This window comes from Thunnus thynnus, chromosome 4 (genome assembly GCF_963924715.1).
Source record: "Thunnus thynnus chromosome 4, fThuThy2.1, whole genome shotgun sequence".
In the NCBI taxonomy this organism is placed as follows: Eukaryota; Metazoa; Chordata; class Actinopteri; order Scombriformes; family Scombridae; genus Thunnus; species Thunnus thynnus.
The window spans coordinates 32,199,164-32,219,352 of NC_089520.1; the positions used below are offsets into that span (position 1 = coordinate 32,199,164).

The window sequence follows — 20,189 nt, forward strand, 5'->3', positions numbered from 1 at the left end:
GATAGTAACATGAGGGGGAAGCGGACACAGGAGGGCATAAAGTGGGGGAGGATGGGGTTGGCAAGGGAGGGGGCGGAGGGGGGATGACTGAGGTTGTGATTTTCCGAGAGGTCTGGAAAGTTCAAATGGAAAGTTTAACGGAGCGATTCGCTGTAACCATAAAAGTCAAGAAGGTGGAAAAACGTACACGGAGTTTAGCGTGACATTTACGTAGGTCCCCTCTTTTTTTTAACCGACATCCATCTCCCCTCCTTCAGCATCACTTCCCAATTCAACATTGAGCAGCACTTACTAAAGCAACCCAAACTGACAAGTCGTTTCACCTGAGATGTTAAATAATCCACAATGTCTTCACATAAATAAATAAATGCACATTTAGCTACTCTCTATCACTGATTGCTATAACACAATAGTGATTCAACCTACAGCTGGTCCATGAAAAGCTTTTCCATTTGCTGTTCCACACACTCAGTGTCTGACAGGTCCTTCCAAGGGGACTAGCACACAGAAAAGTATGTTTCACATTTCTAGCAGCAGCAGTTTGCTTGGAACAACTAGAAGAGGAACCGACAGAAGCTCAAACTGCATCGACAGAAAAATCAGACACCAGTGTTTGATGCACAGGTGATCTCTCGGAGAAACACTGCAGCTACAAGCACTTAGCACCAAAGATGGAGAAAAAGGATCTCACACATTAGTATTTTACAGTGGTAAAACGAGGAGGAATGGTCTCATTGCACACATCACATGCAGAACCTGAGGAATCCCAGGTGAAATACATCTGTAGTCAGTGTCTACAGTAACTATAATGGCTGCAGAGGCATTACCTCATACAGAGGCCATGGCGTTGAGCCACAGATACAGTGCACAGAGAACAGGATAAACTCATCAGTCAATGGCAGCATCAAACCCTCCTTGACAGTCTACTCCCTCTTTTGACCTTCATTACCAGCGATGTGGAACATTTTGGTGCCAGTGTGACAGACAGTAAAGCAGGTTTTTAGTCAGTGAGTTCTACCCTAAACTCAGACTTCTGTGCTCACTATGCCCTAAGAGGGAAAGCAAGATGTTGGGTGTATCAAGACAAATGAAGAACACAGACATACACAAGCATACACTCTCTCACTCACACATACACACACACACACACACACACAGAACTCTGGAGTATTTGTAATGTTTGAGCTAGAGTTGTGAGAGACATGGAGCTAAGTTTAGAGGAATGAAAGAGTAATTGCGCTTAATGCAGAAATGAATGCCAAGTAGACCAAGCAGTGGTCTATCAGCACCTGGCTGACAGAGAAGAGTTCCCACCCTACAGGAAGTCCCGGCATAAAACCCAGACCGCCCTTTCCTGTCCTCTCTCCTCATTCTGTCTTCCCTCCATCTCTCCTCTCATTCCGGGATCTGCAGGGCCATCACTGCAGGTTTGGTCTTGAAGTACTGGTTGAAACGTAGCACAGCGTACCTGCAAGAAAGAAAAGCAAGGAGGTGTTGATGGCACAGAGGGAGGAAAAGTGGTACTGAAATTTAAATTTTCCTCACTGGGGAATAGAAACTATACTGCAGCTGCTGTGCACATTTTACAGTGAACAGTTTTTTGTGGAAACAGCATCTAAGCTTGCGTTTTCCTTGACAGCAGTTGACAGACATTTAAGAGATGTGCACTTAACTTCTGAAGCAGACATTTTTTTAATAAGTCCACATAGTGTTGAGTATGTGCTGTCACTTTGTTACATTTAACATTTAGGAAGACCCATCATGACCGAAGTTTATATTTCACTCTGAATGCTGAAGCTTAGCAAGCAAGTTAGGCTAGCTTGCTAATGTTAGCAATGACGCTAGCACTGTTGTCTAGCTAACATTAGCCATCTCTCTCTCATGGGTCCAATTGTCGTGATAGCAAATGACCAGACTGTAAAAACTAACAGCAACCAGTAGTCCTGTAACGTTACTTGATTAGAATCACAACATGGAGTAACTAACATACGGACTTCTGAAATCACACATGGGATTAACAACATTGTTGGCCTTCGAGCTGGATAACTGCCTGTGTGGCCGTTGAATTTAAAGTGATATTACAAATTATTTGTAGTGCCCAACCACACAGATATTGCACTAATCAAATAACCAGTATCAGCATTGTCAGTCATAGGGATGGGGTTCGGTAGCATTTTATTGAATGAAAATCCAGTTATCGAATCTGAATACTTTTGAATCCCTTATTAAATCTTAGTGTTTACTCTTCAACATTTTCAAGTAACTAAAGGTTAAAATAACTCAAACATATCTAATCATCATTTCTTGGCTGAGAAGGCAGAAACTGAAAGAAGCCTGCTACCTATATGTTTCCCATTGCTTTTTGCTTATATAAGTGTGAGGAGAGATAAAAGATCACATAAAAGATTCATTAGCATTGGAGCTTAATGAATTCAGGTGTTTTGTTGACGAGGAACCAGATCCAATATGGAACCTACTATCAGAAACCATCCTAGTCAGTCGGAACCAAAAATTCACAGAAGAACTCTAATGTACAGGGCACTGCAGAAAAATAAATAAAAATGGTTTCTTGTTTTTGGTTATTCCAATTTTTGATCAAATGTATCACCTTTCTATGCAGCAGTAGGCTACATTTTTTACTGTCAAGCATGCAAAGTAGGAGAGATATTTGGGTAACGCTATTTTAATTTTATACTAATTTCCTGGAAATTTTCTATGTAATTTTCAGGTATTTAACGGTTAATTTTTAAGACATTTTACAGAGAGGGTGGTGCAATAAGAAAGTTGGTTTTAGCAGGTAAGTACCAAATCATTATATGTCAGTTCATACTTAATTGTTAATTTGCAAAATAAAATTTGACTCTTCACAATTATTTAAAAGACAGAAAAAACTTACTTTAGTTTTTGTGTGTCAAACAATATATTAGCATATTCTGTTTCTTAAAAATAGGAGTATATTTTCTTGATTAATCGATTAGTTGTTTGGTCCATTAAATGTCAGAAAATGGTGAAAAATGTCAATCACTATTTCCCAAAGCCCAAGGTGACATCTTCAAATGTCTTCTTTTGTCCAACAGAAACCAGAAAATATTCACATTTAAGAAGCTGGAAGGAGAATTTTAGCAAAAAAAAACCCTCAAAACAATTAAACAATTATCAAAATAGCTGGCAAGTAATTTAATAGTTGGCAACTAATACATTAATTGACTAATCATTGCAACTCTAATTTGTACCAAATTGTTCCACCCTTCCTGTAAAATGTCCTAAAAATGAAATACCTGCAAATTATTCTGAAATTTTCCAAGAAATGAGTATAAAATTAAGGGACTTATAAAATAAAGCGTTACCGATATTTGCCCTAGTACTACCTTTCTCTCAGCAAGGCGGGAGCGATTGGGTTGCAGTCCATGAACCTCCTTAGGTCTCCCTCCTATCTGTGAACCACTAGGGGAGGCAAACCTGTTGTGTGTGTGTTATAGGTGTGTAGGCAGGGAGTGTTAAGTGGTATGGATGCTCACAAAAGAAATGAGAGACACATTGGCTTTTGGGTTTTTGGTTTCAGTCTTTCATAATGCACTGTTTAAACCACACTGACAGATTCTTTTTAGACACAGTCCAACCTATCACTGCAATATCCTACACGGGTGGTCGCCACACGCAGCTCTGACTCTTTGAAACGCACACAGCCACTTACCCGAGGAAGTCAAAGTCGATGGTGGAGTATTTGGCCTGGATGAGTGCCCAGAAGCCCCAAAAGAAGTGAGAAGCCTTAAAAGAGATAAATCTGATATCAGATGAGGTTAAGTAATGTGAGACACTGTGGGTGTGTGTGTAAGAGATAGTGTGTGTGTGTGTGTGTGTGTGTGTGTGTGTGTGTGTGTGTGTGTGTGTGTGTGTGTGTAGTGTGTGTATTCCTCCTCACCAGAGCAAACTTGTTGACCTGTACATAGAGTGTCTCCAACTCCCGCGGGCTGACCTCCTCTGTTTTCTTGGTGAAGAGTTTGTATGCCTGTAGATAAACTTTGAGCCACTCCATCTGCATCTCCCGACTGGGGTACAACCCATAGTCTGGCTCAGACATGCCTAAGTACACATAGTTGTATAATAAGCCATACTAGATGGATATAACATCAGCTCTGACATACAAAATTTACTGTGGTTCCACAAACCTGCAAATTCATTGAAGTGGTTGCCGATGTCGAAGGCCTGGTAGTTGTAACTGGAGTATTCATAGTCTATGAAGCGAACATGACCTGAAAGACAACAAAAGGGCTCACCACAGGTACAGACAATAAAGGTGTGCCTGCTCAAAAACTATGTGTTTACTATCTCCAGTCACATGGGAGAGGATATTGAGGTCTGAGGAATGTGCACTTCATGCCAAACTGCAATTTTTTACAGGACTTCATTGACTGGAGCAGTTGAGGGGAGGGCAGGAGGACTATCAGCACTACAGGGTGCTGTAGTGCTGATAGTCCTCCTAACTGCTCAGCCATTTTCAGAAACAGCTCTTGTTCTATCTAACAGATTCTTTTCTAATGGCTTTATTAAAACATGGGGAGGAGAATCATCAAATTCAGTTTCTTGTGTCTGTGATCAAGGGATACTACGATTTGCAAGGTGAGGGTAGGGCTGGGTGATACATGAAATGTATTTGATCAATTTGAATTTTTGTTTTTGCACAATATGAAAAGCGTCTAGACTGGGAAAATCAAGTTATTACAACGTGCACAGAAAGGTTACTTTTAGTCAAAAAGTAACATAGATGGTAGCTGTCCTGAGTCACAGCAGTCTGTAAACTGTGACATTATCAGTTAAATAATGTGCACTTGCAGCACCTGCAGCAGCTTTCAGGACTGTCGTGACTCCAGGTGGCTAGCTATTTCTGGTGTGTCGTAGTGAAATTTAACAATTGCATCTACGAGAGGGACAGACTGGAAATGACTGCACACTGATCTGCACTCTCGGTTTGTGTTTGTTGAAGAGGTATCATCTCTGGTTATGATTAGGTGACCTTGCAAACTAGGTTTATGTAACTTGTACTATTAGAAGGGAATCAGAGCCAGTGGCTACCCCCGAATGTCACATGACCCTCACCTCATCATTGTAGGTGCCCCTTGAGGGTGAAAGTGATGCTGTATGTGAGATACTTTTATATAGATATATATAGATATTTTTAGCTTTTTAAAACTTTTCAACACCTGATACCCTGTTTCGATGGAAGTGAATTTAGCTTCTGGTATACAGCTGCTTGTGTTTCTCCTTCTCCACATAAAATATCCAGCTTGCATGTTAATACCAGGTGTAAAATGAGTCTGAAAATGTTGATTAAAATATATATTTATCGTTCTGACTGTGGCAGAAGATACTACACTTGGGTAGAGGGTACCTACCCTCTTTGCTGTTATGAATGATGTTCTTGCAGAGCAGGTCATTGTGGCAAAGCACCACGGGGGAGCCCAGTGTGGAGAGATGTTCCTTCATCCACACCATCTCCTGCTCCAGCACTGCCTTGCTGGGCACCTCCTGCTTGATTCTGGACCAGAAACCGCCCACAGAGGCCGGGAGAGGAGCATGAGACAGAGAAAGAGATGGAGAACGGTCAGTTTTTTCACACTCACCTGAGTTCAGCTTCTTCTCTTAAGACTATTGTGACAACTATGCTGAGTGTCTGTAAACACAACACTGACACCACATGTGCAGTAAAACAGTTGCAGTAAATAGTATATATATGCAGTAAATTGTTGACCTAGTTGTTACTGACAAAACAGCCTTTCCTCGTTTTGGTTTCATCTCAAAGTGGGAATATATGTGATGTGAAAACAGCTGAGACCAACATGCACAGGCAGCACACCGGCTCTGTGGGGCACTGGGCTGCTCCTGGGATTGCAGTTACAGAGAAACAAGCTCTCAGATGACAGTCATAATGCTCCTTAATCACTATGGCTACTCCACTATGTCTCCTTCTGAAGAACCCATGTTCAACCCTGGTTAGATGACTCACACTGACCTATTGAGATCATGGGCAGACGCTGCCTCAACCTGTGTCGTTCTGAAAGTGGTATTATTGGCCAGTGGAGAAAGGGCTAAGTCGCTGAGTTAGTGTCTCAGCCAACCAGACTGGTGTGCTGAGCAGAGACCCCTGTGCTAACTGTAATGGGCTTATGGGGCTTAATCCATAGGCAGCCTGATAGCAGGAGAGGTAGGTTGGGTAAAATACTCAAAGGGAATTCACACATACACAACCTCTCCTTGGAGATTTCTACCTGGCTCGCTGCATCTCCTTCACCTGCGGCCTCTTTTTTAACTCCCAGACTGACTTGAGTCTCAGCTGCTCAATCCTTGCATTGGATATTTGCATCAGATACATCTCTTCTACCAGTTCTCAGTAAATGTCTGCCTGCTCATTTCTGCTTATGACCGCTTTGCAACAAGTGTCTGCTGTCCAGGACCAGGACACTCTAGCTGTCTGTGTTACCAAGGAAGAGAGTAAAGTGACCTGATACACCGAGCTAAGCAAACATCTGCTGGCCCACTGCATGCCTCAGACTCCCTAATCCAGTTGGCCATTATTGTTACAGTTATATAAGCCACATGCTGGAGTTAATCTAATAGCCATCAGAACAAAGATATCAGCTGTGACTGGGCAGCTGGCCAGGTTATGAAACTGCCTACCTTTGTCGGTGCTACAGGTCCAGTGCCAAGACGCAAAGCGGACCATCTTCAGCCTAAACTCTTGGGAATGTTTTTCCTTCCTCTTTCCCAGAGATGAAAATACTAGTCCATAAAATGCTTTTGTCAATATCAAATGCACCAACTGTGTGTGTGTGTGTGTGTGTGTGTCAGCCCAGGAGTCAAAAGTTTAGTGAGTTGTGAAAATCTTTGCTCAGAGCCAGTCCAAGTTATATGTCACAACATCTGTTATAACCATGGTTGATAAATGTTCCTTCATTCCATAATAAAGAGCACTGCATCAACAAGTCATTATTTTGCCTGCAACCTATGAAGGCAGTGTTATATATTATGTTCGGTCATAACTGCATAAACACTACAGGATGGATCAATTTTGTTTTAGATAATATTTGTATCACCTCTGAGCACGTTAATGTCTAAATAACAAGAATACAGCCATGCTAGCAGCTCTGTGAGGCTGCACCTATGCAAAGAGCTGCTTCGAATCAAATGAGTCTGCTAACGTGCTCATAATGGCAAGTGATGCTTATTAGGTGTAATGTTTACCATGATGGTCAACATCTTAATTTAGCACATTAGCATGCTAACAATTGCCTATCAGCACTTAACAGAAAGCACAACTGAGAATGATGGGAATTTCATTAGTTTTGCTTGGTTTTTTATGTATTTGATCATAAACCAAAGAATTGGACAAATTTAAATTTTGACCTGAGGAAAAGTCAGGTGATCACGAACATCATTAGGATTCATCCTCTGGGGATCATGAATGTTTTTACCAAATTGCATCTTAATCCATCCAATAGTTGATGAGATATTTCACTCTGGATCAACACTGTCATCTCTAGAGTCATGCCGCCAGTGTGGCCAAAACTGTCTAAAGTGTACAGCTGGCTGTTAAGATTCTGGTCTGTTCTGTCAAAATGAAGCCCACCTTCATGTAAAATTAACCTCTGCATAAGACTGCAGGACATCTATTCTGTATGTACTGCACATAATGTGTTAGATTGACTAGACCTGGTACCTAACCAATTAGACAGGATAACTTGTTTCTTGCCGATGCTAAAATGATTTGATAAAACTACTTCACTAAGTGCTCTCAGATGATATCATGGTAAGGGGTTAGATTGCCTCTGTCCTCATAACTAATGTAACAGGCAAATCCGGCTGTGCCTCATGAGCTATTTACATCATTATCACTGTGTGTGCGTAGAGTCACAAGAGGAGCACCGACTTCTAAGAAGCAACAGAGGTCTCACCTGACGTTGGAGGCTTGCTCGGTGAACTCTGTGGCCACCAGGGAGAAGTATTTTCGCATCTTGATCCAGAGGTTGGGTTTGGGGATGCAGCCGTTGTGTGCGTGGATGGCATGGATACGAGCCATCTCCCTGGCTATCAGTCTGAGAGGACACAAACACAAACACACACACACACACAAGATGACGAAGGTTATCATCAAGAATATATTTCAACATGAAATTAGTACTTATTATTGACCTTACTGTATTATAGTTTTAAAGAAATTCAACAGTCCAATGACACACTGGCCTGCTACAGGGTTATGATAGTTTTATCTGCAGGGTTAGACAAGGACAAGTATCTCTTGCAAAGTCCCTTGAATGAGTCTAATGAAAATACTGAACTGATGTAGACAATGGGGGAGTTAAAAGATACCAAGGACAATGAGTGTTAAAGTATTAATATTGACTGTTTGGAGCACATTGCAATCATTTATGTATTTATACAATGATATGAGCAACTCTTCTGCAAGTGTTTGGAGTTGGCATCGGTTCATTTGTTTTAACAGAATGGTTCCACCAACTATAATTTGCATGTGACTCGCATGCGTTTTCTTCATTTGCCTCTTTCTTGTGTAGTATCTGCATTGTAAATGGAGTCTGTGTCTAGGCTTCTATATGGACTGTAAAAATCTAGGATTCTGAGCAACATAATACTGCTACCAAGCACTGTGGTATCATTGTACCACCTCCACGCTAAGTCAGTGAGTCCTGAGCAGTCCCATGATGCTAGCATGTCCTGACCTGAGTAGGGAAGGATCCCTGACATCCTGTGTCCCAAGAGCGTCCCCCTGCATGAACTCATAGCAGATGCCGTTCTGAAAGGTGCAGTAGAGGCGGGGAGCACAACCATTAGCATGCAGCACCTAGAGGAGAGACACAAACACATACAACACATATTAAATAGAGAAACAATTCTGAAGCAGCTATTGATTGACTGAGGCAAACTCAGAGGAGAGCACAACCCATTTGACTCTATTTGTTTTTACTCTACCTGAAAGCTTTTGAGCTCATTGTCTCTGTCCACAATCAGCTCTGTCTTATTCCCGTATACTCGGACCAGGACTACATCATCTGGACTGTCCTCCACATAGCAGCCCACCAACTTGTTGGTGGTCCCATCAGTGAAGAGCTGAAAGAGGAAGAAAAGAAAATTCATACAATGTCTCTGCTGATGTCGGAACCTCGCCTTGCAGAGATACAGAGTGATGCCCTAAACCTCTGGGTCAGAATCATGGTGCAGACACCATGAAGCTCTGACCAACATGAGATAAATGTATCAATTAATGTATTAATGTAATTCAAAATGTAAAACAAGTTTGAAACATTCAATCCTATCAAACTGCAGTTGATTTACAATAAATTAATTAACTGTATTTGTGTATTTTTCAAAACTGAGAATGACGCATTGCAGACCTGCTAACACTCCCATTTTTCCCAGGTTTCTCTCGTATTTACACCCCGTCTCCTGCTGTGCCCCCATTTTGCCATTTCTCCGAGGAAACTCCCATAATTTGCATGGCCTTCAACCTTTATTATGAATAATTGTGATACACAAGGATCCATTAGTTTTGTATGTTTGTCTGATGTTACCCAAGTTGCCAGATCATCTATGAAACCAAATCTACACACAGAACATACAATTTCAAACCATATGTCACCACAACCTGATTCAAGGTCATATGCACAGCTGTTCTCTGTGCAGGCAGTCTTTCCTCCTATCCTGTGTCCTCCTCATTCTGCTGCTGATGTGATTCACTGCCTGCAGGTACCGCTGGTGAGAGGAGGGGCTGGTTTGTCTCAGCCAGCAGCTAAGTTTACAAGAATTTGCCAAATTTCAAGATACGTAGCAATCTCAGATAAATAGTTAGGCTACATACAGACAGCTTTTGTGTTATTAGCTTAACCAGCACACTGTGGTTGTCTAAACTGTCATCAGATTAGTTGCACAAGTTGCATTTTTTTTCCCACTTGTTCAGTTTGTGGCCATAGTTACATAGAGAAAGCCTGCAGCTCTGGCGATAGTGGTGGTTTACCAATCATACACCAGGCTGAACTGAAACAGTCTCCCCTGCCAATGCCTGATCTTTCTTCTATTGAATGCCTTGCTCTAAAATGTAAACCCCCATACTCCATGACAGTGCTACTCATCTACCACCTACCCAAACCAAACTCATCTTTCCTCCCTGAGATACATGACCTCCTCACTTCATTCTGCTCCATGTCAACCATCATTGTCATTGTTGGTGGTATGAATATATCTGTCAACAACCCCTCCTGTCATTTTGCAGAGGAGTTCATGAGTCTGACTGAGTGTCTTGGCCAGAAGCAACATGTTGATGTACCTATTCACACCAGGGCACACACTTGACCTGGTCATCACTGATTCCGCCCCATAAATAACCTCCAGGTCTATGATCTGGGTGTGTCCAACCACAAGGTGGTCTCGATGGCTTTGACATTCCTGTCGCCCCCTACTAAACTTAGGCGTCAAATGCTTTTTCGGAAATGAAAAAGAATTAACCCAGCCATCATGACTATGGACCTCCACCACACCACCTGCCCAGCTTCTGTGTCTTTGATCTTCATACCCCTGACAAGACGCGTGAGGTCAATTTTTCAGGCTCTGCTCCCTGGTTCACTCACAAACTGCGGAAAATAAAAACAGCTCGACATGTCTTCGGATGACGCTTCAGAGGCTCTGGGCTCACTGTCTATAAACTGGCCTTCCATGAACATCAAAAGGACTTACTCAAAGTCCCTTAAAGATGCTTGGCCACAGTTCCACTCCAGCTTAATTAATAACAATTCTGGCAAACCTAAGCATCTTTTTCCACCATAAAGCATTTCCTGAAGCCAGAATCATCTTTCCCAATCAAGGCTACAGAAGAGCGATGTAACAGCTTGATTGACTTTTTCAGAGCCAAGGTCAACAACATCCGCTCTCTGATGTCCAGCTCTTCCTCTCTGCCTCCTCCTGTCATCGACCTTATCTGGGAGTGTGCCATCTCTACTCAATTTTACTGGTGTCAGGCAGAGCCACATTGAGGAAATCCTCAGGAAGATGAAACCCTGTGCTTGTGCCCTGGATTCCATTCCCACAGCTCTGCTCAAATCATACATCCCCATTCTCAGCCCCCCTGATAACCCAAACTGTCAACCTCTTCCTTCAAACTGGTAGTGTTCTATCCCTCAAGGTAGCAGTCACCCGCCCGCTCCTCAAGAAGCCCACCCTGGACCCAGACCTATCTCCAACCTCCCTTTCCTGTCCAGTCAGGTTTTCATTCAGCATACAGTTCAGAAACATCTCAGCGTTGTGAATGACCTGCTGATGGCAGCTGATACAGGGTCTCCTTCTCTCCTAATTCTCTTTGACCTAAGTGCTGCATTTGACACTGTGGATCACACTATCCTCTTAGAGCACCTCCACACCACCATTGGGCTGCCAGACTCTGCACTTGAGTGGTTTTGGTCCTAACTTTCCGGTGGGCCCGAGTATGTCTCACTGGAAGGATGCAGGTCTAGATCGTTCTTCGGCTCATCCTGTTTACCCTCTACATGCTCCCCTTTGGACGTGTCATCAACAGACATGGGATATTTTTTCACTGTTATGCTGATGATACCCAGCTGAACATCAAAATTGCCCCAAGCCCTTCTGCAGGCATGTCATGCCTCCAGTTAAACATCAGTAAAACTGAAGCTCTCCTTTTAGCACTACCCAAGGTTCAGTCATCCCCCATACCTCATCTCACCTTTGATAACCAGGACATCCCCCTTTCCTCCTCAGTAACTAATCTGGGTGTTAGGCTTGACCCTCACCTGACTTTTGGTGATCAAATAAGACATCTGTACAAAACCACTTTCTACTATCTCAAAGACATCTCCAAAGTCTGCTCCTCTCTAACCCTGTCAGATGCAAAGAAACTTGTCCATGCGTTTATCTCCTCAAGGCTGGACTACTGCAAAGTACTCTTCACAGGGATCCCTGGCAGGAACATCCAGAAGCTCCAGTCAGAACAGTGCTGCCAGGATCCTGATGAGAGTGCGAAAACACAAACGCATAACACTAATTCTGTTTTCATTGCACTGGCTCCGTCTCCTTCTCGGCTGACTACAAAATCCTGTTACTCACATATAAATCCATCAATGGACAAGCATCTCCCTACCTACAGGAAATGATCACACCACAAATCTCTACCTGCACCCTCAGATCTGCTAGCAGCTTGCTCCTCCAGGCCCACAGTAGCAAGCTCTGCACCATGGGGGGTCTTCTGCTCTTTTACACCACGCTTGTGAACAGCCTTCCTAACCATCTGAGGGCAGCACAGACCCTAGGCTCTATTAAAACAGGTTTAAAAACCTTTTTATTCAGGAGGGCTTTTTCATCTTAAATTTTGTTGTTTTCTTATTATATGATTTTAACGCTGTAGCACTTTGAGATTCACTGCAAATGAAAAGTGCGTTACAAATTAAACGCATTATCATTATTATTATTATTATTATTATTTATGTCCTCCATATTTGTTACATGCTGCATTGGTGGACAGCTGTATTCTTATTTACACAGAGGAAAGTTGAGTTTTATTACAACTTGGGTTATATTGTCATAGCTCTTGCCATCATTTCTGTCCAATAATACTGTACTTGGTAATTGCTGAGATCTAGAAAAATGTGAAAAAGTGCTTGCTCATGGGGGAATTGTTGGGTCTCTGTAAATTAAAGAGTACAGTCTAGACAGGCTCTATGTGAAAAGTGCGGAGATGGCTTTTGTTATAATTTGGCGCTACATGAATAAAACTGAACTGAACTGAAATTATACCCAAACCTGTGGTAGCTATGTACACACAAGTTTTTCCTGTGCAATGAGGGCTTATTAACAATATTGCAGGTGCACTCACATTTAGATTTAGGTTTAGATAATCTGAGTAACTTTCGGCTGCAATCTGTCTGATAAAGGGCTGCAACAAACACTTATTTTCATCAATTAATTTTTTTCAATTAATTTTGTCAATAAAATGTCAGAAAATATAGAAATGTCATTTTCCCCAAGTCCTAATCCTAAATCCTAATCCCCAAGTCCTATTTCTTGTTTTGTGCTATCTGTACAAAACCCAAGAGTTAGCTATTCAGTTTGCCATGATATAAAACAAAGAAAGCAACAAATCATCACAATTGAGAGGCTGGAATCAGAGAATTTTTTGCCTTTTGTCTTAAATAAAATGAGGAATTTATAAATTATCATGTCGTCATGACTACAGAAGCACTATGTGTGATGCTGCCAGTCTTGTGTGCTGAAAAGAAAGAAAAACAATTGGATAGTATGGGCTATCTATCCTCATTATTATTATTATTATTATTATAATTATTATTATTATTATTAGTCTTTATTAAACAAGGACCATGCATAAAAAACATTCATCTGAAAATGAGGAGATGATTTATGCCAGATTTAGTCATTAGCTAAATTCCATCTACAGTCCCTGGGCTCAGCTGGAAGCATATTCCAATGTGTCTTCAAAGAGAACTTGAGGTAAAAATGTATTAACATGTCAAGAACGCTACATAAATGTAGCTAGTTACCAGGTTCTCTGTATGTAAACAGAAGGTCTTATGGAGGAAAAAGTTAGACGTACTGGTCGACGCCAAGGAACACGTCATTGCAGTTGTTAAACTAGGCAAGAAAATACAAAAAAGTCTTTACATCGGGGTGTCATGAGGCAACCCAGATGCCACACTGCTGTTCTTCGATTATGTCATACTACAAGGGGTAAAGACGCCCGTTCATCGTTCCCAACATTCATATTCGGGGCCAGCGCAGGAAATTTGTCGGCGACAACAAAATTGTCTCAAAATCTGGCTGAATTCGTGTAGTCTGATCCCAGCATTAAAGCATCACTCCAGTGGAAACCAGTGGCCAGTCCATCCCACTGCAGTGAACACAATAACAACATACACACGGCCTGCATCTCCCCCAGCCCAGACGCTCACTCACACATATCTGGCATTCCACACGTGGCTGACCACAAAGATGGGCGCGCAGGCATCCCTGTTATGACCGTACATACACAAGCATACATGCCTTTGCGACCACATGACTGATCCCTTCTACCCGCCACACAATACGCCACTAAGACCGGCAATCAATACATCGACAGACAGCGATAAGCTTGGACCCAGACAGAGGTAAACATTCGGCCATACACTGCCTGTACAGGACAATAATGGTGGCACTGTTTTATTTTCTATTTTTCAATCAAAGAGTCTACGATCAATGGTCTGACTGAAAAGCCTGAGGCAAGCTTTCTTTGGCAGAGATGTAGCATTTTGTCTTCAACAAGAGGAGACTGTTACTCTGTTGCTGTTGGCACACTCTTCTGTTTTCAGGACCCCTCTCTGCGTGTGTGTGTGTGTGTGTGTGTGTGTGTGTAGGATGTTTGGAAATTGACAGTGTGTATTTACAGTAAAAGTCTTCCTGTCCAGGTGGCTTGGCTAATCAGGTGTTTCTGTCAACAGTGCTGCCCTGCTGCTCTTCACCACATTTAGCGCTTCCTGCTTCCACCAAAACAACAGTCCCGCTGTTCAAGAACATCCTCCCCAACTCAACCAAATAACACGGTTTTTTTCCCCTTTAATCTCACACTTTCCTCACTGCAGTATCAGCTGTGACCTGGTTCAGTTGTGCAGCTGTACAGCTCCATATGAGGTCTGTCAGACAAAAACATCCAGTGGGACAAAAAGCCTGTTTGGGTGGTGCTCATTGAGAAAACCTCTGCTAGTCTGGCCTGTCGAGATGGAGGTAAACACTGCCGTGTCCTCCGCTGCAGGTGTGTTAGTGGGTGGGGTATGGGATCCAGAGAGATTAGCCAGCAGGATGTAAACACATGGTTGCCGTGGCTGCGTTCTGACCGGGCCACACGAGAGCAGTAAATGGTGTTATTGTGTCCACTGTCAGAGCTGTTCCAAAGACTTTGACCTGGCCATGACACATCAGTCACTTGATCCTTTTACGTGGAATCAATTATGCATTTCCTTTCCCCTGACAAGCTAGGTTTCTAAAATTATTGCTCGCCAACACGCTTGTGTGTGACAGTGTCTGGTATGTATTGAAGACAGAGTTCCCATAGACTCCAGCTCTTATGAGGAAAGGAACTCAAAATGTATACCAAGAAAGGATACAATAATGAATCCATGGATTACTCACAGTGTATGTGGGTACTCCTTTTTTGTAAATTCATTGATATACTGTGTATTCCAAGTGTGTATGCTGACATTATATTGCCTGCATACCCAACCATGACCACTACAATAACATGCTTGTTTTCCTACACATGAACAAACACAATATCATGGAAAATAGCAACCAGCTGGTGCTTTATTTTGGAAAGTTGTTTTAGTTTAGCTTCTATTTATAACTTTTGTCATGTGCTAAGAGTTACTGTATATCACTTTCTTGTGAATCATGTGTGAGTCAGATATAGATCTCCTCGTATCCTATCTGACACTCTGACTGTTATCACGGTAACATTAATCATTAAGAGTTTATTGTGGTGGAAAACATTTGAAGTGCGTCATTGCGCACACGTACATTTTACACATCCAAAGGTGCTGTGAGGCAAGACCGTGATGTAAAAATCTTTTTCCCTGTGTGATGGATGGATAGGGAGAGTATCAGCAGTATATTACGCAATCGTCTTCATTCTGTAGAAAATACAAACTACTGTATACATAACACTTTGGATTTTCATATCAGAGCATAACATAAACACAGACCCAGGGCAGGGTAATATGGCTGAATTCATATCATGACATTAATATTTATCATTTTTTCCTGATATCAATATATACATCACAATATGGCAAATGTCATACTCAAACTGATGATTAATATCTATGATACATCATTTTAAAATGTTATTGATTGTTCAAACGGGTTAGTGGACTTTGTAAACACGTGGGACAACGATGGAAACAAGTTTAAGATTTAGTCATTCCACACCTGAAAAAGTTGTATTTTTTATAAATATATTAGAATGTCATCAATTATCCTAGCCAAACCAATTGAATTAACTTAGTTCCACTAATAAGCATTACATCAGACAAAACTCTTCACATGAGTAATAAAAAAAAACCCTAAATGTTTCACTCTATTGGGCTTTAATTACAATTTGCTTGGAAACATTAATTTGGACAACAGAATTGTATAATGTTAACATGATATGATCATATAACCACAATTAAACATCACTAGCAGTCCATATATGATGGTATTTAATTATTGCCAAGTCATACACAAACCCTACACATCTGTACTGTATGTAGATTTATTCTTGAACAGTTCTAACACATGCTTTGAGGTCAGGTCCTGCATAAAGTCACATGCACAAATTTAACACTCATTATTATATTAATAAATCATCATTAATATAATCTTACACATTATTCACAGTCCCCCAAAAATGTAAAAAAAAACAACTAAAAAAACCCACACTCTTACGGGGAGTAGTACACCCATTTGCACTGTGTAAGTGCTACAAAAAATGCGCAAATAGGCAAATAAGGCTGTCACACTTCATCTGTACTGTACTGATTTTTATTTAATGATGCTACCATATATTCTGCTACACACTCCATAAACATTAACTGATTGTTTTACTGCCCTTTAACATTAAACTAGTAAAAATGTTCCAACGGAGGTGGTGAAGGCCACAGATAGCAGAGTGATGACCCTGGGTTAATATGCTACCTTGAAAAGAATAAGAAGTACTTTGGAAATAATAAGAAAGATTTCTGAATCAGTGATCAGGGAATGCAACTTCTGTAAATTCCTTTAGGGAACATCATAAGACTCACTGTTCTTAGTATATTCTCTTTTTTTCCCCAAGTTAGAAGGTTTGTAAAATGTAACTGAACTACACCTTTCACCACATTTGCTCTGGGGGACAACTTGTGTTTGGAGAAAGTTCATCCAACCAAATTTAGACATTTGCTTTTTAACTGAATGATTATTTTCTTCAAGGCATATTTGAAAGACGTTAATTGAATTTCATATAGATAAATACATATATAGATATATAGATAGATAGATAGATAGATAGATAGATAGATAGATAGATAAGGACCTGCTTGTTAAGCAATGTGGTTATTTCTTCATTGAAGACAGTGTTATTATTCACATTTTGCACTTAAGTGTTAACTGATAAAAGTGAAACCGTTTTTGGTCAATTTAAAGTTGAAAATAATTAGTTAAAAATACTGTGAGTGCATTGAGCTGTAAACCCTATACAGTGTATCACCACACCACTGCCCCCTTACTAAGTATTAGATGTGAACGTTACATTAGGAATCTTTACATTTTCTTCCTCAAACCCCTCAGAGACCTCTAGTGCCCAAACCCCACCTCAACAGCTAATGCCTGTATTACCATCAACACTGAGTCACACTGGATAACAAACCAGACAGCAGAGACATGATAAAGAACCGAGGCTGAATGTCAGTGAGCAGTCTGAGGTCACCCAGCTGTCAAACAGTCTTCCTAAGGCGTGTTTGCGTCCTTAAGACAGCTTTAACAATCATGTTTCTCAACCAAACTGACATCACGTCACCACCAGCTGGCCACTGACACTGAGATGACAGCGTCACTTTCCTTTAGTGCTATATTTGGTGCTACATGTGGTGTACTTTGGACATATAAAACTGTCTGTAATTAAAGTTTTAGCTAAATATTTTCCTACCGGCTTTTGGGGGTAACTTACTTACTGACGTTACTTTGCTAGCTTAAGAGTTCAAGTCTGTTAGCGTCTTGCTAGCTTGGCTACCAAATTATTTTTGCTATAAAGGTTGTAACATAATATCAAAAATGACATGTCTTCATTCAGGAATCAGGCAGGGGCTATATGCAGCATTGTATCGTGTAAGACACGTTAAAGTGTCCAGAGGGTCGTGTTTCTACGGCCTCCTCATGACTGTCTGGTGATGCTGCAGAGCTGTCAGTCTTAGCCTAGCCTAGCATCCTCTGTGCAGCTATCTTAGCAGCTAGCGTTACCTTGGTCTTGACATGGCTGGGGTCCCACGCCGGTCTCAGCTCCTTAATGAGCTTCATCGCCCCCTCCGTCACGCTGTGTTCGTCCACGAAAATGGGAATTTTTCTAATTACCGGCGAGCCGACGGGCACATGTATCTGCGTCTCCATCCTGCAGCCGTTTATCTGTAACGTTAATCTCCGAGCCCTTCACAGATATTTCTAGATACAAGTGTTGCCTGGTTTATAAGCAGCTAAATTATGATGTGTTTCAGTGAATGACTGGAGTTTAGCTTGAGAGGTATATCTTGCTTGACGGCTGCTGCAGTAGTGAAGGCTAGAAAGCGGTGAAGATGTGCGGTCAAACTGCCTGATGTGTGGACGCTCGTCGCCGGTTTTTCTTGGGAGCAGTCAGCCAACAGTACCATTTCCTCCTACTTGGCTCCGCCCGCCCGGGATCATCCGATTGTACCGCCGGTTGAGACGCACCACAGCCGAGCACGCCCATTATTTCCGAGTGTGCCCGAGGGAGCCCGGATTCAGCCGAATGAAAGTCCATGCTGGCTTCATGGAGAAATGCAGTTTTGAAAATTATATCTATAATATCTACTGTTTTTTTGTTTGGTACTTTTTTAATAAAAACGACCAGTAATTTAGTCCCCTATATCAGAACTGTGCCAAACTAACATGTGGGCGTGGTCAAGTTTTTTTGTTGTTGTTGAGTTTTTTTGAGACATAAAATAACTGCAGTCTGAAGTTGATTAGGTGGTGTGCATTGGTGGAAAAAGCTTTCAGATACTTTACTTAAGTAAAAGTACCAATACAGCAATGTAAAAATACTCCATTACAAGTAAAAGTCCTGCATGAAAAACAATACCTAAGTACAGTATTTGACTAAAATGTACTTAGTTACTTTCAACCACTGGTGGTGTGATAGTTTGGCTTGTAAGAGGGACTGTAAATGTGTATGTGTTTGTGTATGGGAGGTTATGTAAGGATTGCAAGGATGATTGTAAAAATGTGTGAACAGAGAGGAATGCATGACTTGCTAATTTATTGAACAGCTTTATGTGAGAAAACAGAGTATTTAGATTGGTTTGGTTTTTAGTTACAGGTTGCCATATTACCACCAGTTAGTTTTTTATTCTCATGAGACAACTGTCAATAAATTATAAAGTACTATAATTATTATAAATTGTTCAAATTAGGGCTGCAAATAATGTTATCACAGTTTCCAGGAGTCTTTTTTTGTCCAACCAATAACCCACGAACTCAAAGATATTTCATTTACAATTGTAGAGGACCAAGGAAACCAGCAATATTCACATTTTGAGGATGAAATTTTTGTAAAACATGACCTAAAACAACTGACTGATTATCAGAATAGCTGCCGATTAATTTTCTGTCTATCATTTTATTGACAAGTCAATGCTACTCTCGTTAAGAGCAAAATATAAATGACAAAAATAGTCATTCAAGTCCTGTGAATGCAGGACTTTGTACTTTAAAAAATACTTGTTGCTTTTTTATTTTAAGTATTGCAAGTAATAGCAGCAAAATTTAAGTATCACATGTAAAATTTGTCATTGTGAAGAATGTACCATGGAGTTAAATTATTGTTTTAATGTCGTAGTTGGTCTAGTAAATGCTTGGTCTAACTACAGTTAGGTCATATATAAGAGTCATTTTTGCATGCAAAATCTAATCAGCAAAGTAACTGGTTACCAGGTGAATGGAGTGGAGTAAAATCTACAGTATTGCTATCTAAACTATCCCAAAATTGCACTCAAGTACAGTGCTTGAGTGAATGTAATTTGTTATTTTTCACTTCTGACACATTTTCCAGAAAGCAGCGTGAAGATTACATCCCCCATTATAAGTTTACATGAAATATCACTTTACACTAGATACAGGTGCAATGAGGACTCAAATAGTCAGACTCCACTATGGCAATACCGACTCTCAACCAAAAGATGGCAGTGTAGTAATGAAAATGTGTGGAATGTGGTGCATACAGGGGGAAAGGTTACCCAGAGGTATGAAATCTAGAGGGAAGGTATGCGGAAGTATTTATATCAATACAGTCAAAACATTCAGTTATCTCACTAGACCAAAGACTCCACTTAGTAATATACTGTTGGCACTCAGGTAGGCATGTAGGTCAGATGTTTTTGATCTTATGA

General features: G+C 41.0%; 1 protein-coding gene across 1 annotated transcript; it reads right to left on the bottom strand.

The window, feature by feature from the left end:
* Positions 1 to 240: 240 nt before the first annotated feature.
* On the bottom strand, positions 241 to 18,455 carry etnk2 (ethanolamine kinase 2). Its single transcript, XM_067588369.1, has 9 exons — positions 18,031 to 18,455; positions 8,983 to 9,120; positions 8,733 to 8,854; positions 7,950 to 8,090; positions 5,394 to 5,536; positions 4,170 to 4,253; positions 3,923 to 4,083; positions 3,695 to 3,768; positions 241 to 1,468 (listed from the first exon to the last, which is right to left on the bottom strand). Exons 1-9 carry the CDS (start codon positions 18,175 to 18,177, stop codon positions 1,396 to 1,398), a joined length of 1,083 nt encoding a protein of 360 aa, XP_067444470.1. The 5' UTR covers positions 18,178 to 18,455; the 3' UTR covers positions 241 to 1,395.
* Positions 18,456 to 20,189: the final 1,734 nt, after the last annotated feature.